The 22,805-nt window shown below is 35.8% G+C and overlaps 1 protein-coding gene across 7 annotated transcripts; it reads right to left on the bottom strand.

Annotated features, from left to right (window-relative positions):
- Positions 1 to 11,580: 11,580 nt before the first annotated feature.
- Positions 11,581 to 17,840, bottom strand: LOC140752802 (uncharacterized). Of its 7 annotated transcripts, none has more exons than XM_073087175.1 (3): positions 17,562 to 17,840; positions 15,494 to 16,799; positions 11,581 to 13,825 (listed from the first exon to the last, which is right to left on the bottom strand). In XM_073087175.1, exons 2-3 carry the CDS (start codon positions 16,782 to 16,784, stop codon positions 11,820 to 11,822), a joined length of 3,297 nt encoding a protein of 1,098 aa, XP_072943276.1. In that variant the 5' UTR covers positions 16,785 to 16,799; positions 17,562 to 17,840; the 3' UTR covers positions 11,581 to 11,819. The 7 variants fall into 7 exon arrangements, with proteins under 7 accessions (XP_072943276.1, XP_072943271.1, XP_072943285.1 ...); XM_073087170.1 differs by lacking the exon at positions 17,562 to 17,840 and adding an exon at positions 17,322 to 17,473; XM_073087184.1 differs by lacking the exon at positions 17,562 to 17,840 and having other exon boundaries at positions 15,494 to 15,637; positions 16,622 to 17,470.
- Positions 17,841 to 22,805: the final 4,965 nt, after the last annotated feature.

The raw sequence follows: 22,805 nt of genomic DNA, 5'->3' as shown, positions 1-22,805 counted from the left end.
AATTGTGTCCTATTAATTTCAGAATGGGCCCTTAAAATAGAATCCTCATAGACGTCTTATAATTCTATTCTTATCATAGACATCTATATAATATATTAAATATATGAATACTTCCACTTGCTGTTTTGTTTTGATTACGTCCCGTTCCAATGATTTGGAATTGACGAATCACTCGAGAGTTACTAAATTTATTCCTTTTTTTCAATAATACTTCTCTTACATAGATAGTATAAAATGTCATTGCTTGCAAACAGAGGATTTAAACATACATATAAGAATCTGCAAGTTCTTTAACGTTTATGAGATTTGGGTTTAGGAACTTGTATAAGCAAATTTGTTACGATCGTACTTGTACACATCGTCACTGCACACGTCTTATAACTTGTCATTTATTTAAATTTTAGTTATAATAGCTAAATAACTCTCAATTTTCTTCTAAGCATTGTTTGTTTACAGTGTAATGACGTTCCGCCACAAAATGACACTTGACCGCCTGATTTAACGCGACGTTCCGTTCACCGTAAAGAAAGTTCGATTTTTATTAATGAATAGCCCTTTTTTCGAAAAAGTGATCAATGAAAGGTATATATAATACGTATACTAATTCATTAAAACACTTTCCCAAAAAGTGTCAAGTAGCCAATTATCTTGTTGGTATCTAAAGGCGCTTTCAAATTAGACGATTTAAGTCGCATTGCTGTCGACATCGAAAATGGGGTGGTTTGTTGTAGCGCACAGTCGGTCATGTTTCATACAAATAAGTGTTTAAATCAATTCATAATTTGTGGCGTAGTGATTTTTAATCTGTGGTGCAGTGAGGCGCGGTGCGACGTGCGTGAGATTGAGTTTTGGCGGGAAACCAATTGTCATAATTATTGTCATTGTTATAAAAATATTTATGAAAATATACAGGGAATCTCCATAAAGTGCACATATTGAAACAGGTAAAATTAAACCGCATTTTGTCGACAAAAAAAATAAAAAAAATAATAAAAAAATTTTTTTTTGGGTTTTACGACCTTTTGAAGTTTTTTTTTTTGGAATTGTGCACCTAAAGTAAATAAATCGCTATAACTTTTGAACTAAAAGAGTTATCATGTTCAAACAAAAATTACAATGAATGCCAATTATAGGCCGTACTGATCCATGAAAAAAACAAAACAAAAAAGCTTATCTTCCCAGAAAAAAATAGTCAGATTAGTGTGAAAAAAGCATTTTTTTTAGGTTAAATTTCAGTAATCGTGAATTTCCTCAAAATAATCTAGGCTTTTTATTTTATTTTTATTATTTAATGTAATTCTACGTCGTATTAGCTTTCAAACACCAAAAAAAAAGCATGCCTCTAACTTAAGTATAAAGTTTCCTACGAGCGCTTAAACAAAGGCAGTTTTTAAGGGTGTTGGTAATAAATAACATTTTTAATACAAACTAGTGTTTTTTTTTTAATTATTAAAGATTTATTTTATTACAGTTTTATCACTTTAATATCGTCAAAAATAAGAAACTACCATGAATTTACCATTGAAACATATTTTTGATAGTTTTCTTTGTTTATATTTTGGACATCTAATTATGGGTCGGACTATACCAGTTTTATTAGGGCGCACGTGCGTCGCGTCATGAGTATCTTTTTTGAAACGTTCCTAGCAAACTTTATACTTGAGTTAGAGGCGTGGTTTTTTTAGTGTTTGAAAGCTAATACGACGTAGAATTGCATTAAACAATAATAAAAAAATAAAATGCCTAGATTATTTTGAGGAAATTGATGATTACTGAAAATTTTACCTAAAAAAAGTGCTTTTTTGCACTAATCTGACATTTTTTTCCTGGGAAGATGATTTTTTTTTTGTTTTTTTTTTCATGGATCAGTACGGCCTATCATTGGCAATCATTGTTATTTTTGTTTGAACCTGATAACCCTCTTAGTTTAAAAGTTATAGCGATTTATTTACTTCAGGTGCACAATTCCCAAAAAAAAATTCAAAAGGTCGTAAAACCCAAAAAAAAATTTTTTTTATTTTTTTTATATTTTTTTTTGTCGACAAAATGCGGTTTAATTTTACCTGTTTCAATATGTGCACTTTATGGAGATTCATCCTGTATTATCTTCGTCTAAATGTTTCTTTTATTGTAATAAGCTCAAGAAATATAGCTTTATATATTTATTCCATTTACGTGCAATCGTCTTTGTAGATGAACATGAACCCTTATGATCAAATAAACACTCTAAAAGATCTCTGGTACATACGGTGATCTTCACTTTTTCACGAATATTTTTTAGCCCTTATGCAAGAAGAAGCGTGAAATTAGTTCTTTTGACGTACTTTATTATACTTACGAGGCTTGATGATTACGACCGGCCTTAAAATATTATAAAAGTAGATTTAGCTATTACCATAAAGTAATGTATATTGGCTTTTTCAGAGAGGGCTTTAACCATGCCTAAAAATGTATGGATAATTTTGTTTCAAAATGTATAAATATAGTGTTGTACTTTTTAACGAATTTGATCCTTAAATTATTAAGTCTTGCAATTGCCTTAATTAAGAAAAATCTATTTCCATCTATTAACGTATTTACTTACGAACAGTGAAAGGTAGTTGAAACGAATTAGAATTATAGGTTGAGAAAGAAAAAAAATCAATGATGGTTCATGATGCTCAAGGTTAAGATGATTAAACCATAGCAGTCTATAGATTTTTTAGTATAAGCAGCTATGAAGGATACAAATTTTGAAAACGTTCGCGCTAAAACATTTCCGCTCATGCAATATCCCGAATACATTTCCGCGTAAATCGCACGTCGCTAGTGGAGATGCGAACGTACCGACAATTTTAAACTCTAATAGGAGCTCGTCTTTCCTTTGAGACTCTTTCACGCCACACTTTGTTTGAATTATTCATATTTTCCGGTGGAATCCCTGGAATCGAACATCGTGTAAATGATAGCCGTAGTGAACATGGCAGACGTTAAATACTCACCGAATGCAAAATGAAATTGAATTTTAAACGGTGTTAGTTCAATTATTCAGATAATACAAAAATGTACGGGGAGTGTTTTATACACTCAACACGTTTTCAGCAACTGAAGAGTAATGGCTATATCACTTCTAACCATAGATTAGTAAAGATACTTCGCCGCCTTGAAATTGAATGAAGCCACAAACGGCTTATTAGTAAGTTCTTTTTTTGAATTCTTAACTAATAAAAACATTTTTAGAGAAAATTTACGAATAAATAACTAATATTGTGTAATTTACATAATAAATAAATAATTATTTCAAATATTTTAGGGATATTTTTGCACGGAGACGTGGCAAAACTTATTTACGCGACTATTTCAATTCTCAAAACTGGGTACATTTTCTTGTTAGGAGTGAGTAATCTTTACTAATCTATGCTTCTAACTAATGACTATTTAATCATGAGCTGTATATGGGTAATGACTATTGTGCAGCTAAAAATACGAATACGATTATAATGCAAAGAGCGTGATAAATCGTAATGGCCCACAGTATTCCAAGAGGAATGTAAACTTTATGAAAATATCTTAATAATATCTACGTGTAAACAAACGATGAATAAAATGTATATAAATTTAACTTAAATAAATTTAACAATTTTACAAAATTATTACTGTACCTTGAGAAATGAAAGCTAATCATATCTATAAATCATTTATTATTATGGTCATAATTCAAGGTACATTTATAGAAAAATATATCCAAACCATTAGCTTTAACTAGTTAGTAAATATGGACAAAGATTTGCAATGTAATATAAGATCAGTAGCACTACCATGAGTTTACAAAAGTATTACTCGCTAGCGACTGCGTAAAATAAATGTATGAAAAATTGTACAGCGCCTCTGGTGGTTACTCGTAGAACTAAAATCCGTAGTGGCGTAACTCGATACGTAAAAAACCTATCGAAATCAAATCGCTAGCGAATGTCATTATGATCTATTGCCATACAAATTGACAGACGTTGTCAAGAAATACCGTAACGATAGTAGTTACGTTATTCACTAGCAAAATGACAATAGTTTTCTATTTACAATTTCTATAGTGGCGTTTCTATGCCAACTCATGGTAGTGCTACAGTACTACATACTGTCCTATGATACCTATGTAATGGTTGGTAGAGGTACGGGTTAGTAAACAACAACCGAAAGTTTTAAGCTGCCCGAAGGCTTCCAACAAGGTTTAACGATTGTCACAACATGTGATTACAAACGGAACCAACTGTTTAACATTCCAAAAAGGACGGAAACGCTTAGAGCGTTGATACACGACGATACACGACGAATAATTCTATTTTAATTATTATTTTAGTACTGCGATTTTTAACATTTTGCTATTATATAAAACAATAAAATTTTATTTAGTAATTTAAGTTAATACATACCAATATAACTTTATATTTCCTAAATTCAATATTGTCGCACTTAATGTCTTAATAAAATAAAACTTTTCATAGCTTATAATCTTATATAACGTGTTGTAAATATCCAATTAATTTCATCATGCATTATGAGCATTCATATATTCATATTCACGATACTGGGCTTATTAAAATTGCCATTAGTGGCCATCCATTCAAGAACCAACCACGCTTGCCGGATCGCTTGCTATAATGAGCTTTGAACGGTCAAAGCCAATTATTATCACCAATTTCCCTTTACCTGACGCAATAGCGACCCGCGTAGCACAGCATTCGCCATACCAATTATCCATTCAGAAGGTATCGTGTTAAATGTATACAATATATTGATTTCTGGATCTATATATTTGTATATGTTATAGAAGTATCAAAAAACTTGCAGTTCACCTGATGGTTATTAGCAGTTATCGCGCATCGATATCTATAATCAACCCCAGATAGGATAAGGGTCTCACCTAAAGTCGACCATAGGTAGATGCATTGCTTACTCAAAGGATTAAGTTGGACCGCCTTTTGCTAATGTAGCCCTTAGCACAAATCCACAACCTTCAATCCAGAACACAGTGCACCTAACACTGTTGTTATTAGGCAGAAATAGTTATTTCAGTGGTGCCCCAGAGTGGAACCGCGTAGGGTTCTACCTCAAGAAAATATACCGTCATTTTCTTGGCAAGATAGACAATCCCAGCGTGAAGCTGCGAGCGCAGAAGCTATTACAACATATGTTTAATTACTTTCCAGCAAACACGCCATAATTTGGCATAACGTTAGGCAGCTATGAGGCTAATTGTAACAATTAGCTGGCGCACGTGCGCTCAGGTTTCAGAGCCGGTAATCAACAGCGTCTGACGTGGGTTTGCAAATTTCCCGAACACTAGACTAAATGCTACGAGCGTTTGTTTTGCCTTAATTACTCTATTCATGCATGACGAAGTGCGGATTTATGGTGGCACCGTTAATATATTATGGGAGGATAGTTTTATGTAATGGAAGTAGCAAACGTATAAATTGAATGCCTAAATTGAGACGTATGAATACCTTGCCAAAGGGTGGTTAATGCTGCCCAACTTTTGGTACTGAGTGAATTAATTGGATTTCTACACAAGTAGACCTTGTAGATGACTTAGTTGGTAAAAAGAGGTACACACACACTAAAACAGTGCTTCGATTTAAATTTATGCAAGATCAAAAAAGTAACTTAGGAATCTATGTGGCAAATTGCCATGATGATTAAGCCACTTTATAAAAAAAGTAGATGGATTTACTTAAACGATTTGAATGTTATTTTCAGTTACCTACTAGTTGTCTAAAGTACACTGCATTATGTACAAAACTATTTTGATGTAATTAAATTATTATATTTCAGCCTTTTAAAACTATACTTTCGTATCTTAATTAAGGTTAAAATAAGTTATGGAGAAAAGAGGAACTTTTCGCACGAAAAATTATTTCTGCGCATTTTCCTAAGAATAGGACGTATACATACTGCGAATATATTAAGTGAGCTCCAATTATCCCATTATACTTAGAACAATGATAATGCAGACGCATCAGAAATTCTATGAGACGTGCGCTAATGAACGCTACTTGGTTTTATATTCATCATATGTGCAGCACCACATTATTTTTCTTCATGTGCTATTTGAACTTATTACCTACACACTCGACTACTACCTTATTACTAAATAATATCAAATTGCTTGCTATGTAGTCATCATCATTATCAACCCATTACTGTCCAACTGCTGGGCTCGAGTCTCCTCGCAGAAAGAAGAATTTGGCCATAATCCACTGAGCTGGCCAAGTGCAAATTAGTAGACTTCACATACCTTTGAATTAATTTCTAATACGCACATAGCTTTGTAAAATCAGAGGTCCGTGCCTGGGATTTGAACTTCGGTCCCCTTAACCAAGAACTTAGCCTAGTTTCTTATTCTAAGCTATCACTGCTATCTAGTACTGTACTATAATAACATTACTTCCTTTTTACCCACAGATGTCTTGGTCACTAAGGAAATAGCTATATTTAGCAGCGCTTTTATAACAAAAAACCTTTTACGAAAATGTTTCAATTACCCCGAGGCTAATTCAATTACTACAGTTTTGACAATGAAATATCAAATAACAGAAAATTAATTATTTCGTCTTTCGACTTATTTCCAACTTACAACCTCGATAAGTATAACCTTACATACAATTTCAAAATGAAAGCCTCGCTCTAAAAATTGGATGTACTTCTACCGCCCCGTAAACTCCTCTGTTTTATTTCTGTCTTCATTTGGCTACTTGTATATTCTCTGTATCCATGTCTTATTCGGCTATAGAAGCTTACAGGAGATCAGCTATTGGATTGCGCTGTAAATATATAATACTCCCTTTTGCAAAGAAGAAGTAACATTCTATATTAATTTATTTTCAACTTTTTAGTATTTACCGAAGAAGTAAATTGTTTTTTCTGTAAATATAGGAGACGTACTGCATTGAAACTACCTATATTTTATGAAACATACATGTAAAATAGAAATCAAGACATCCGCCACTTCCTCTCGCTTCAACCCTTCCCCGTCGTTAAAGATTAATTTTTATAATAATTAATAAAACTTTGTGAACTTGGCCAAGCTCAATATCGCATCTTTCGCCGCACGTCATATGATACTTCGCGCACTGATATGGAGGGGCGACAACGGCAAAAGGAAACTGACAGTCCATTGAATTTGGTCCTGACTTGTGGTTATTATTATATGAATGAGACGATAGTATGCAAGTGGAACGCATGCAGACGTACTACTCACACATAGGCCCCAACTCGCATGACAGGAAAAAGTCCTAAGTACTCGTAATATGTCAACAAATACAAAATAATTATAATATAACATTTGATTTCTGTAACAGTTCACATATTATTTTTAAAGAGGTTTAATAAAACTTCATTGCTCTATGTAGCTTAACTGTGGGCAGGGGATGTTTACGTTCCAATAATTTAAACCACCACTCGTCAGCCAATCTTTATCACAGTTTGGAACGGTAATCAAACTAAATGGCAATTTATTTACAAAGAACCGTTTTCAACATCATATCAGTTCATTAATTAATAAATTTTTGCATAACGTAAATGCATACAATATAATGAATTTACTAAGGCTAATAAAATCATAAACCATACTGTCCCACAGCTGGGCAAAGGGTCGCTGAATTTAAGGGTCTTAGGATATAGCCTAGTGAGAATTGGTAGAGTTTACACGCCTGTGAGAACTTTTTAATATAAAAGAACATACAAGTACCAGAATTTGTAATCTAAGTCAAAAAAGTTGAACATTCAACGTCAAACTTTTTAGACTATTTATCAAGCAGCCATTACCAAAGTTCAGCAGAAAGAGTTTCGAGTGGACCCCGTGTCGTCCCTCCAAGATTGATAGCCTTCCTGAGTCAACAGGCTCTGCATTGTTCACTTGTTCCTATTCTTTGCCCTACCCTTTATTTTCATTATTGTTCAGAGTTTTACAATTCTCATTAACCCCCAGCTGATAAACAAAGTGTGAGGCCCTTGTCTAACTTTTCTGAATTATGTTACGTAAGTAGTTTAATTTTATTAACTCTCTGCTTAAATCTGTGTATAAACATTAAATTTTCCCGTCTTCACTGAAATATTATATCTAGTGCGTATAATCCATAGCCTTAAAATAGATCTTTTCAGATTTCGTAGATCCTATCCGAACCAATTATTTTCTATGCACCTCGTGCATCAAATAAATTCTAAGTATTCGAAAAATAAAATTACCGAAAAGCTTGTATTAAAAAAACTTTTTGAATGTAGTTTTTTTTATAGGCACTTTTAAATTAGTTAACACAGTTTCACCTCAAACAGGAACCTTCCACCTCTAATCTTCATTTGATTAGCGGATGAAGCATTTTGTAGATCTTCTCTACTTACGTCTTCTCTCTGTTCAGCTATAAAACAGGATTACAGCCTACTCATTTGCACGATGTTTGAGTTCGCAGATTGTACCAAAAATATGGAATTCCCGTGGCATAAAAAATGTCTCAAAGGATAGACTGGCACCTATCAGAGTTAAAAATTGTCGGTATGTTCGCATTTCTAGTGCGACAAGCGATTTACGCGGATGCATTCGGGATATTACTGGAACGGAAATGCCGTGTCGGACGAGATTAGTAAAAATATTTTCACATTTTCAAAATTAATTTCTGTTTGCTTAAAACTAACAGGATTAAGTTCTAAACTTGTAACAGATTTAGGGTTGCCATTCGTAATATGCAGTAATAGTACAATAGTTGAAGGGATAACAATGTATGTTTATTAAGTAAAAAGTCCTATCACCAAATCCTTACGCAACGTCGCCTTCGTTTTATGTTAATATCGATAAATGGTAATGGAAATGACCACCATATAAAATGACCACAGATTACCATCCATTAAGTATGGAAATTTATGGAAAATTTATCGTACCTACTTCGATTTCCTGGCGTGACTACGGGCTGCTTTATTTTATCATTAAACGGTGCGAACACTCGGTCACTACTTCTATTAAATAAAGAAACTACAACATTAGTTCGGAACGTTAGCCAGAACTGTAAAACTTAGCAATTCGTCACTCGCGCTACAATGGCCACTTAAATTCAAATGCGGGCCACGTAGCTTTCATTCAAATCGACACGTTGAGTTAGCGCGCCAACGAGAATACTTTATCACTACAAAGAATAAAAAGGATACGGATATAAATGAATTGAACATTTTTCCTTTTCGGTTGACTCGACAAGAGTCTAAACAATTTAAATTTATTGCTCACCCTTTTCTCTTTTGCGACTAAATAAAATTCTAATAGTTGTAACACGTGTAGGTGACTTATTTTATTTAGTGTACGTACGTATGTCACGTTTACAAATAGCTGATTATGTACTTAAATGATTAAAGATGAGATCGTTATTAAATTAATGATGTTCAATTAATTGTAATAATTAAAATAGTCTTTTTATAATTGAAACTGTGATTTTAATATTACATTGGAGTGTTTCTTAGTATTTCCTCCCTTATTGAGAGCAAAAGTGAAAGATCGCAAAAAGTCCTTTCACGCTCGATCTTGGGCGACATGCGGTAAACATATTACTTTTATATTTATCGACGTAAAATATCTATTGTGCTACGTGTTACTGTACTGTTACCCCAGAAGACATTTCGCACGTCGATAAGCTTCTAATCGTAGCAATCTTCGTAGTGTCGTAGCACTTCTAGTACCTAGTTTATGGGCGGATAAATTATATTTATTTCTATATACGAGTATTTTAATTTGAAGAGGTAGATAAAGAGATAAAATCTTTAGTTTCATGGTTGTAGCAGTCTTGAAGGTGGTACAGCCAGTATGATTCAACTGGTAACGTGTTTCTAGCGTGAAGCAGTTCTTTCGTTTTGTGGAAGGGTTTAAACTGACTGACTTAGATGAGGCGACTTATGATGAGGTTGTTCTCGGGTGTGGCAACGTATCTTTGATCGGCTGTAAGTAGCACCAATTAGAGATGTCTGTGGGTGATAATCACTTTTATTTGCATTGTCGCTTACTACTTCAATCTTATAAAAACATTAGTGAAATATAATCTCAAAACAGGTTTTTTAGAAAAATACATACTACTTCAAACCATGTTTGTTTGACTTTTCCAGTAAATATCATCCAATATATTTTACAATGCTTGTACAAGCACTGATATTGCTCTTCCCTTAATTTAGGATAGTGTTGTTACAATCTGTGACGTGTTGGAAGCGCGCTTGATTAATTCAACCCCACATAGAATGTACACACTACGTGTACTGACATAGGGCAGAGGGCGCAAGTGATTTACTGTCATTTGGTATGGCAAAATATTGTTGTTTGGCTTCATTGAATTCTAATTAGTTGCAGATGAAATAAATATGAAACTGTTCTTATGCAACCCATAATGTTTTAAATACTTAACTTTTAAGGTAGAAGTACTCTAGTTTTCTAGGTTATTTTTACCTCAATTACATAGACGTAATTGCTCAATTATAAAAGAAGTATTTATCCTGTAGTTATATTTAAAAAAAAATAGACAAAGATTTAGTTCTCAAGGAAAGATAAAGTGTTTGGTAATATTTTGAATCTGTTCCTCTATCCCGTTCTATTTTGAAATGTTTACACGTACCTACCTGAAAGTTTCCTATTAAGGTTCTCGTTTGTTACTTTTATGAACTAGGTTATAACTCAAAATGCGTATTTGCTTGTCGATTTTCAGTTCGCTACATAAACATATCAGCAGGTTTGAAGTGCATCAACATTGTATATACGAAGCTCGTTTGTTCACAATTTAGGGGCGACACAGACCGGTGTGAGCTGGGGTGACATCCATCAACCCTCGCCGTCACTTAGCGAGCCGGCGCTAGGGATGACGATTCTTTCCGAAAAACATCGATTCATGAAACGATTCGAATCAGAAGTGTAATAAATCGATTCACAAAACATCGAGGCCGAAAAAAAAGGTTCTCCAAAAATAGATCTTCGATCGTTTCAGCTGGGATGGAAGAAGATAGCGAAAATAAAAGGTCATCAGGACCAAACAAGCACTAAAATACGTAACAGTCAGCAAAAAAATGTCTATAACACTTTCACAATTTTGAAAACATTACAACGACTTTCGATTTTCTAGGAAGAAAGATCGATTTACTGAATCGATCCATTACTGGAGATCGATTAAAATAATCGATTATTTTGGTTTAAAAGATCGATGTTTCGATTTATCGATCTCAGATCACCATCCCTAGCCGGCGGTCGTTACATGTCTCATATGAGGACTGTTCTCGCGTACAGCAATAAAACAGATTAAAATATAATTACTGACACAAGTGTAACTCTTGGTTACCTTTGAACCCTTTTTGAACATTACTTTCATTTAATTAATGTTTTCGCCTCAGTGACCCATAATAATACATAAGCGCTGTAAGAGCTGTGTTCGGCGAGCGCAGATTATGTTCGAATGCTCTCGCGAAAAATTAATAGGTATAGGTAAGCATTAATTTGCAACACCCGTAGCGTGGTTTGTCACGTAGTTCTGGGTTCGTTCCCCGGTAAAACAGTTACTGTTAGGGTCCTGGGACTTAAATGAGAGAGTGGACTGTATTTTGCTGGTTTAATAGGCCTCTTAATTACATTAGGGTTTCCCGGTCAAACAATATTTAAATAGAAATCGTCCGTGGCCGTCGGAGGTCGCAAGCGTGAGTGATGTTCGGCTCGTACCACCACCGCACCGCCCGCGCCGATGACGTTGCCCGCCTCCTCCGCCCGCGCGTCTCTTCCCGTGCGTGTTACGTAGGTATCTTAACATGCTCCCCGGGTTGAAGCGATGAAGAAGACTTCAAAACTCTGGAAGGGGGCAAATATTATTAAAGGCTCGACGAATTGTGCCTCTCCTCGTCCTCAGTTCCGCGACTCTACTGATGCCGTCGCTACCAGGATAGAGCTGGATGACGCGCCCCAAAGACCACAAAAGGGGTGGAAGATTCCGATCCTTTATTAAAACAAGCGACCCAAGTTTCAGTTCGTTGTTGGATTTTTGCCACTTGACCTTTTGCTGCAACAGACTGACATATTCCGTGGAGAACCGGTTCCAGAAGTGCTGCTTGATGAGCTGAATTCTCTTATATCGCTCCAGACGAACTATGTTGGTGTCAGGCACTGCTGGCTGAGGAATGGCCAGAAGTGAGCGTCCAATCAAAAAATGACTTGGTGTAAGAGCCGTGTAATCGGAAGGATCAGTGGCGAAAGGAGTAAGAGGGCGAGAATTTAATATAGCCTCTATTTCGGTGAGACAGGTTGCCATCTCTTCGTATGTAAAATGAGTTGTTTGTAATATACGCTTAAGGTGATATTTCGTGGAACGAACAGCAGCTTCAGCTAAACCATTGAAGTGGGGGGTGTAAGCCGGCACAAATTTAAAGTCGATGCCTTCCTGAGCTACGTGACCTTGAAGATCGGAGTTTAAAAGGAACTGAGCCAACTCGTTACTAGCGCCTACGAAATTGGTACCATTATCGGACGTGATGGATGATGGTACACCACGACGTGATACAAAACGTTTTAATGCGGCTATAAACGCGTCGCTGGACAACGCCGTGACGAGCTCGATGTGACAGGCCTTGGTCGAATTGCAAATGAAGATTGCTAAAAAAGATTTAATAAGTTTGCAACCTCTTCCTTTGCGATCTGCTATCAACACCGGTCCCCCGTAGTCAACTGAACAATGTAGAAATGGATATTCTAAATTCGTTCTCGATGTGGGCAACTGCCCCATGATGGGCTGAACTGTTTCAGTTTTGAACCTGAAGCAACGAATACATTTGTGTACAATATGTTTTGCAAGATTCGTGCCACCTAAGGGCCAATAAATCTGTTTTAAAGTTCCTAGAAGAAGTTGAGGTGGGGCATGTAAATATTTAATATGGAAATGATGAAAAAGTATTTTGGTGAAATGATGTTTACTACAAAGAATGATGGGGTGCTTGATGTCGTAACTATAAGGTGAATTATCTAATCTGCCACCAACTCTCATGATATTATTTGAATCTAAGAATGGAGTTAATGAAGTCAATCGATTTTTCTTAGGTAATGATTTGCCAGCTTTAAGAATAGCATATTCGTCAGGAAACATTTCAAGTTGTGCTTTATGTGTTATTAAATTTAATGAATTTTGAAGCTCATGAACTGTGAGACAACCAGTTAACTTATTATTTTTACTTCTACAGTTATGAATGAATCTCAGTAAATATGCTATTATATGTTGCAAATGAGTTAATTTTGATTTATTTTTCATTAGGTTAGTTATGGGATCGGCATTAGAATGATTATCAAGCGCGAATGAACACATAATCAACTCAGGTAGATCGTGCTTCACATTGGGCATTTTAGGCCACTCAGTTTCGTCTTTAGTCAGAAAAGACGGTCCTGACCACCAAAGAGACGAACTGCTGATTTGGTCAGCCTTCACCCCGCGAGAAACAAGATCCGCCGGATTATCCTTCGACGGTACGTAACTCCACGTGTAACTTTCGGTGCTCTCTTGAATTTCGTTAACTCTGTTACGAACAAAGGTTTTAAGATGTGCTGGTGGTGTACTTAACCACCCCAGAACTATGGTCGAGTCACACCAGAATTTACATGTGATAATGGGTATGGTTAATGAATTTAAAACTTTATTACACAACCTTGCAGCTAATAACGCTCCGCAAAGCTCAAGACGAGGTGTCGTTGTGGGTTTTATGGGAACTATTTTACTTTTTGAGGTTAAAAGGTGTACCTGAATCGACCCTGAGCTATCAACTGAACGCACATATAGGCAAGCTCCATAAGCCCGCTCTGATGCATCTGAAAAAACATGAATTTCATGACTTATGGAGTCGTCTGCGAGTACCCAGCGAGGAATCTTTAAATTATTTAGAAGTGGCATAGTGTTAACAAATGAAAGCCATATGTTTCTTAAGTATTGCGGAACCTCTTCATCCCACGAACACTTTTCAACCCAAAGTCTTTGCATTACAATTTTGGCTTCTACAATACAAGGATTTACAAGACCTAAGGGATCAAAAATTTGACTGATGACTGATAATATTTGACGTTTTGTAATTTTATCATTATGTTCAATATGTATGGAAAATGAAAGTGTGTCTGCATCACAAATCCAATGGAGTCCTAATGTTTTTGAAGATACGTTGTCAGTACTTGAAATATTTAAAATATTATCTGGTTCAGTATAAGGTGAAATTTGATTAAGGATGTATTTACTATTTGATTGAAACTTTCGTAAGTTGAATCGGGCTAACTTTAAAGTTGATATAACGCCTTCACATATTCTAATTGTATCTTCGATAGTCGACGCACCGCTTATGTAATCGTCAACATAAAAATCGCGTTGAATTGACCGCTTCACGTCACTATCGGAAGTACTACATGCTAAAGAAACTAAACATTTAGTGGCCAAGTATGGCGCTGAAGCTGTACCGAAGCTCAAAGTATTTAAAGTATAGGTTTTTAAAGGATGTGATGAATCATACCTAAATATTATTTGTTGAAGGGAGCGTTGAGACGGGTTCAGTTCAATCGCTCTGTACATTTTTTCGATGTCCCCGGTGATGACGTATTTGTGCTGTCGAAAACGTAACAAAATGGAATAAAGGTCCTCCTGTACAACTGGTCCGACCATTTGAATGTCGTTAAGTGACACACCTGTATCGGAAGCTGCCGAAGCATCAAAAACGGTTCGAAGCTTCGTAGTAAGACTCGACTCGCGAAGCACGCCATGGTGAGGAAGAAAATAATTAATTTTATATTTAAGACTGCCAGACGAAGACTCTTTATTTTCAGTCATATGACCTAAGCTTTCATACTCGCCCATGAACTCCATGTACCTGTCTTTAAAAACAGGTTCTCGCAAAAACTTACGCTCCAAGGAGAGGAAACGAAATTTAGCTCGTTGAAACGAATCGCCTAAGACCGAAGGGTCCTCCTTCAGCGGCATTGTTACAACGAAACGGCCATCGTCTTTGCGAGTAGTCGTTTCTAAGAAGCTCTGCTCACAGGCACGTTCCTCAGAAGATAAAGAGTGCTTGGCTGCTATGGTGTCCAATTCCCAGAAACGAGTTAAGTCTGGATTGGTTTCCTCGTTTACAAAATTGCAAACTGCAGGAGAAGACGGTGACTTAAGGCGGGGTACATACCCAGACACCAACCAACCCAATTTCGTTTCATATAGTTTAGGTTGATTTTTACCTAAATCGATGGAATTGTTACATAAGACTGACCAAAATACATCGGCCCCTACTAAGATGTCAATTTCTGACGGGACATTAAAAGAAGGGTCAGCTAGACTTATTCCCATTGGAAGAGGAATATGGTCTATGTCAATAAATGAAACCGGCAATGCTTTAGTTATTTGCGGTAAAATAAGACAATCAATAGTCATGCTATAGTCATTATAGAACGACTTTATAGTAAGGCTGCAAGACTGTGTAATAGATGAAGTATTATTGTTGATACCTGTTACTGTGGAGCTCGTAGTACGCCGCGACAAACCCAGCTTACCACAGAGTGATTGAGTAACGAAGTTAGCCGTGCTGCCATTATCGAGTAGCAGCCGAGCCGAGCGCACGTCGTTCGCGCCGGCGACCACCTTCACGAGCGCTGTGGACAGCAAAATGTGCGCAGGAGTAGTATACTGTTGCACATTCTTTGAATTTGCAAAATTACTAACGGAAGGCATAGGCGGCTCAGAATGCACTATAGGCTCATGTATGTGTAATAATGTATTGTGCCTTTTTTTGCAATATTTACACGGTACAAGGTTACATTTATTTTCTAAGTGCCCTGGACGTAAACAATTAAGACAGACCTTTGAATCTTTGGCCTTTTGTATACGACTTTCTATAGGTAGGGCTCTGAATGTGTCACAGGCAAAAAGATAATGATTTTGATTACAAATTGGGCACGCTATTGATTTTTTATGAAATTTATTTAATGATTTATTTAAATTGTTATTATTTGTTGCTATTAAGAGATTGGTATTTGATTTATGAGACTCGGATTTATACGTTTTACCTTTACTTTCTTGCAATGTTTCTAATAAGTCCGCCCTGTTATTGAGAAATGTAATAAATGTTGTTAAAGAAGGTGGCATCTCGAGAGTATTTCTGTGTTCCTCCCAAACCCTGTGAGTAACACTGTCAAGTTTTTCTGCCATCATGTGGATAATTAATGTATCCCAATATTGAGTCGGTTGGTCTAAAGTTGAAAGTGCGCGAAGGTTTTTATTAGTAACATCTATAAGGCGACGAATACCAAAACATGACTCACTACGCATATGCTCAACATTAAAAAGTTCCCTGACGTGATTATTAACGAGTAATCTTTTATTGTCATATCGGTCGCATAATAATTTATACGCGGCCTCATAATTATCGGCTTTAAAATCTAAATTGTCGATGACCAACAATGCACTACCTTTAAGAGATGCGCGCAGATAATGTAATTTACTGATATTATCCATGTCTGATCTCGAGTGAATTAAAGAAACAAATGTATCCCTAAACTCTAACCAGTGTTGATAGTGACCGTGAAAAACGGGTAAATCTATTTTAGGCAATCTAACGCAATTGGATTTAAGACCACCTGCACATGCGTCCTCGAAGCCCGACACGGAGCCGTCCCGCGCCGCCTCGGTGGAGCAGCTGGGACGCGCGCCCAGCAGGCTGCGCGCCTCTGCCACGAGTTGGTGATATTGCGTCTCAAATTCCTCTCGCTCATTGTTCTCGTCGTCAGACGATTCGGACATCACATCGATTGCATCCTGTAATTGATCATATTCTGCGTATAAGGCATCGAATTTATTAAAGCGGCTTTCTAAATCTAAGAGTTGTACGGTAGTAGGCCGGGCTATTGTTTTAAATTCATCAAGATATTTATCAAAAATAGTCATCTTGCCCTTCATACAACTACGCTTTCTAATAAGCGATTTCAATTCGGAAGCCATTGCAAAAAAGGGTCAAATTAAATAAAAGGTGCGTATGAAAAAATGGAATGCAGCGCTCGAAGCGATAACAAAGAAAAAGATGCGTTAGCGATAAGTACTTGCAAACACGTGCCACATGTTCCGTTGTTCGGGCGCTAAAAAACAAATTGTGCGCTAATGCAAGCTTTATGGCTATAATATTTTAGGCAATGAAATTAACATTTATGGTTTTAAATGTGAAATAATGGAAAAGAAGTAAGAAATTGAGTAAAAGTGAAGAAATGGTTTGTCTCGCAGAAATAAGCTGGCTGATTATTATTTTTATAAGAAATTGTTATAAATAAAATTGGAACGACTCACGAATGACCAATCCACCAAACAGTAAAACGTGGCTTAATCCTTTGTCTTAAGTGGCGATCGCTTGGAATATTCCACGGGTCCAAAGTCCGTTGCACGTGGACGACTTGTTTTCTCGAGCGTAGGTGTGCGGTTGATAAGCGAAGTATCCTCGATGACACGATGATAATGAAGAGTGCCTCGAAGCTCCTCCACAGCTGAAGACCACAACTAAAGTGCTTCGAGATTTTAAGTTGCACTGACCGTTAAATCCGCGTTAATTAAGACGGCGAATCCTGAAGGACCAATGTTAGGGTCCTGGGACTTAAATGAGAGAGTGGACTGTATTTTGCTGGTTTAATAGGCCTCTTAATTACATTAGGGTTTCCCGGTCAAACAATATTTAAATAGAAATCGTCCGTGGCCGTCGGAGGTCGCAAGCGTGAGTGATGTTCGGCTCGTACCACCACCGCACCGCCCGCGCCGATGACGTTGCCCGCCTCCTCCGCCCGCGCGTCTCTTCCCGTGCGTGTTACGTAGGTATCTTAACAGTTACCTAAAATATTTTTTCTAAATATTTTTACTTATAGTTGTGTGTATATGACATCTGTGGTCAAAGATAGTAGTGTATACTCTGATTCATAATTAGGTGTCCAAAATGTAAACAAAGGTGTTACCTTACCTATCAAGAAAATACGTTAGAAATGGTAGTTTTTATTTTTGTCGATATTAAAGTAATACAACAATAATAAAATAATAATCTAAATAAATTAAGATTAATTCACATTTTCTAATATTTATATCACCTCAATTTCGTTCCATACAGTAATAATAATAAAAACAAAGTTTATGGTAGAAAATTAAAATGTGATAATGGTAACGCAATCGAAATCCAAGACATTTCTTGTGCTGTCATTTTTAAGTTTCGTAACTGATATTATTCATTTTCGTGATTGTGATCGAACTCTAATGTTTTCTCGTTTACATAACGCGTTTGTTAAATGTGTATATTTATTAAATTATCGTTTTTTGTTGAGTTTGTTAAAGTTTTTGTTTCTTGTTAATTTTGACAGTGACATTTCTTTGTTTACATTTTGGACACCTAATTATGAATCAGACTATAGATCTGTAAGTATTTAATATACAGAACTAATGTGATCGTATCCAACTCAGAAATCTTCAACTAGATCTTCCTACGCACTTAGGTAGGTACATCTTACAAAATCGTGATTGGTAAATTCGGCAAATTTGAAAAGTAGCTTCAATCTTCCGAAATCGTTATAGCGCAGGGAACCCCATAATGCAAATCCAATCTATTTTCATTTCGGAGATGTTTTGCGGAGAAGTCGGCAACAAGCTTAGCGGAAAGTGTGGAATTGGCTCGGATGTGTCGATATTATTTAACGGAGCCCGGGGCTTATAGATTTTCGTCGTCCGGAAAATACTCATTACTTTTAGCTATTATTAACTCAAATTTATCTTTGTCACACCTTCAAGGTCAACTTTTCGCGCTACACTGGAGTAGCTCATCTGTTTATCTTGTTTCTGACATGTAGCATCTTTATAGTGCTAAGGTATTTTTTATATAATATACAAGTAGCAAACGAGCATACAGGTAGGTACCTACGGTAATAGCCACTGCCGATTATAGGTACCTGTAACAAATCCTAGATTATATTGAATATGAGACCGACCACACATGTATTGCTACTCCTGAGCACTAAGCTGAAACGCCTCAGATAAGTATGCGGTATACGCATGTGTGCAAATAGGTAACCCAAGGCGGTAGTCAATAAAGTTAATTCTATGAATAAATTAATAAAAAATATACAAATATTCTTAGAAATTTATGGACAAAAGACTGAATTTAGTGACCACCTAACAGGTATGAATCTTCAAAATCGAAATCTGTAAATTACTTTCGTATAAATTAGTAAAAGTAAAATTTAATAGGTAGATAGCTGCCTATTATATTTTTACTCCACTTTTATGTGACGTAAAAATAATATTTGGAAAGAAATTCTTAATTCACCTTTTATTAAAAAGTTTGTTTCCGTTCAGCACAGAGAAGGTACAACACCGTGGATATTGGCATGGCAAAATTGGCAAACTTAGAGCAATGTTTCGTGTACGAACGCGGCTAATATACCCAGACGTTCGGTATTTGCTGAGAACGGGATTGCCTTCAGTCAACTGCTAATCGTATGTATCTATACCTTGCCTTAGGTTTTAGAACACATTTTAAGGTAAGACTTATACACAACTCCTAGAGTGAATAGGCATTTGCTGAGACCGGTATTGCGTTCAGACAACTTCTAATTGTATGTATACGTATATGCTTTACGTTTTAGAAGAAACTTTTATTATTTTCATTATTTATTTAGATTTCTACCTCCTTTTAAAGTTGATATATTTAATGCTTCGATTTCATGTTAAAGTGTTATGTGGATCACATGGTATTTTTACAGTGAATATTAAGTAGAAAGAAATGAACTATTATATGGTAAGTACTTTCCAAAAGCATTACAAAGACATTGCTATATTGAAAAGAATAAATATATTAAACACTAATAGGTACACATAACACGCCAAGCCAGCGGCGCATTACAAAAGGGGCACCAGTTCCAATAAGTCTTTGAATCGGTGCTCTCTGTGACACAAAGGACACCTCTGCAGCGAGTCTTGGCTACCCCTGAACTCGACACGAACCACATCCTTCGATGCTTCCTAATTCGCCCCGCATCATTTGTTTTGCGAAGCAACTCCGTGTAATTCTACTGAATATAAACGATGTTTCCCTCGTTCTATGAATAAAATTTGCTAAGAACTCAATTTACATTCATTTACCCTAATTGTTATGTATTGCATACTATTTAACGACATTTTTCCTTACCCCAGTAACACTCAAATTTGGTATTAATTAAGGGCACAGATTTATACAATATTTTATGTATTTATTCCAGTAATATCCATGTTGTCGTGTTTATTACGTATGTTAGCTTTTATGGATGTTTTTTTTATTTTTATACGCGCATTATACATGAATACGCCAATTTATGATTAATACACTTACCTACTATATTATATCAAAACCGATCCTAAGGTCATATGCATTTTATTCAATTTCCATTTTTATACATGTGTATTGTGTAATAAATAAACGCTTAAGGTCATGTCACCCTTATTATCAAAATATAACCGTAAGTAGGTACTCTTGCTCACAAGTACAATTTTTCCTGTTATTATTTGATCACGTCGAAATCTTCTCGGAAGCCAAAATTGCTTGACTGAGTAATGTCCTCCTTTTATTAACACCTGAAAATATGACAAGAGAAAAAGAGCACTCCTGATGAAACCAAAAAGATATTATATGAATGAGGCGAATGAGATTACCTGTGACATCCCTCAGGAAGTGATTTATTTAACCTTAGACAGATTTTTGTATACCAATCCACTGTTATTTCCAATTTCAGAAGTAAGTATGTAAATTGTATTATATTACAAATTGATAAATTAAAGTACATAACTATGCTTATAAGTTGTCTAGTCTATGATATTTGTAAGAATTTTGCTTTGGTAGACTCTTCGGTAATATAAAAATGTTAATGTCTGCAATTTCACAATGATTGGATAACATTTAAAATAAAGCGTGTGTAAAATTGTTCAGATTGCATACGATCAATGGCTCCAACATCACTGATGGAATGCACTGTATATAATATTTTAATACTTTATGTCCTACTGCTGGGCTCAGATCTTACAATACAGCAGTTACGTATAAAATACTACTATCATCATCATCATCATCATCATCAAATAATACATAAAAAAAGAAATAAAAACTGCAATGAAAAATTATAACAGCATATATTTCATTGCCGAAAATCATGAAAAATAATTACTTACATAGCGAGAGAGAGAGATTCTAAATATTAATAAGAATGTTTAAACGAACTTACATACAAATTATTTGACTTATTTGCAGACGGGTGCAAAATAAAAAAAAAAAGTTTAAGAGTATCACCAAAATTCCTGTTAACGGAAACTGTTCATAAAATAATGCCTTGTTTTATAATAAATTATTGTTTATCATTTTACCTTGGGTCATTATAGAGCCATAATTGTAAATATAAATATGTATTTTTCACATAATAAATGAGCAAATATTAATGTAACGTCGTAGTCACAAGAATGACAATCAGTGGGAAAAATGGATCTAAAGTGACGCGGTGACCACATGTCTGGCAGAGGAACACATGCCACGAAATGGGAGGACTACGTCCAAGGTTCGAACTCCAAAGGATGAATATTAACACGTTGGCTGCGTAAAAAAAAACAGTAACTTTCAGCTAGTGCGACGGCAGTCAAAAACTGCATCCACTTGACTTTCTTATTGTGCGTGGCAGGCCTTTTCGACCCGGCACCTCTGGGTGGTATTGAAGGCCTATTATCATAGTCAAGGCGCCTTTTATATTACAAATTTTTATACTTTTAAAATCCTCAGGAATCACTTGTCCATACATTAGTCCCGCCCCTGGCTCCTCCAAATAGAAAATGAGAAATTAGCAATCGAAAATGTCTGGTCGATAAGGCCCGATACCGCACTAGAGTGTAATTTTTGTAGTGATGGGATAGTAAAAGAAAAGAAAATATCGAGTCATTAATTTTATTAAATTTTAATAAACACAAGCCGAGCCTTTTTAATGTGTTACACATAAGTCAAAAGTAGTAATTATAAAGGTAGACCAAAATTTTATATAATTACAAAGATTTTTCTTAGTGATTTCGAAATATGAACCACCGTATTCTTCTTCGTTATCACTATCATTTTCTAGTACTATTTTGTTTTTACGATGCGCCATTGTAACGAAGCTTGCAGGAAACCGAGTAGCGCGAGCGCGTCCTCCTCCCGAAGCTAGCACAACACTACTGGCGGCTCAACGCGTACGCATCTGCACAGTGCGGCAACAGGTCGCGAGCGGTCATCCACCAAAACAGGCCTGCCCCCGCACTAAGATAACTTTTTTTACGTTCTATGCGGCGGAGGTCGAAAAAGGCCTGCCGCATTATTTGATTGCTATATTTCTACATTGTTGGTCACAAATCGAAAACTATATTTGTCTTTGTCATATTCGTAAAAATACCCAAGAAACAGGTTTCGCACTAGCGAGAAGAACCTATTTTTCCTGTGCGCATATTGGTTTGGCACCGCGTCGGGCCGATTGTGGGTGATCCGCAGTGAACGTGTTAATAAATGAATAATTCCCGACCCCATAGAAAGGTACATACCTATCCAAAATATTATTATTCCTGAGATACACAAACAAATCATGAAATTAAAATAAGTATATTATCACAGAATGGTATGGCAACGTTCAATTAGGAAAAAATAAACGAAAGCTGAAACTTTTTCTCACATTTTTCCTCCTTCTATAAGAAGAACATTTATATTTTCCGAGAACTGAGATAACAATTTAATATTATGAAACGATAAGGTCACATATAATA

This window comes from Epargyreus clarus, unplaced genomic scaffold (genome assembly GCF_041222505.1).
Source record: "Epargyreus clarus isolate Ecla_fem2 unplaced genomic scaffold, WU_Ecla_fem_2.2 ptg000003l, whole genome shotgun sequence".
Taxonomy (NCBI): domain Eukaryota; kingdom Metazoa; phylum Arthropoda; class Insecta; order Lepidoptera; family Hesperiidae; genus Epargyreus; species Epargyreus clarus.
This window is presented reverse-complemented; position numbering and strand designations above follow the sequence as displayed.

Excerpts from the sequence above, each read along its gene's own strand:
- LOC140752802 (XM_073087154.1), bottom strand. The coding sequence starts at position 16,982 with ATGGCTTCCGAATTGAAATCGCTTATTAGAAAGCGTAGTTGTATGAAG. Across the intron at positions 13,826-15,493 it reads TACGAGCTCCACAGTAACAG|ATGCATCAGAGCGGGCTTAT; the intron begins GTATCAACAATA and ends ATGTTTTTTCAG.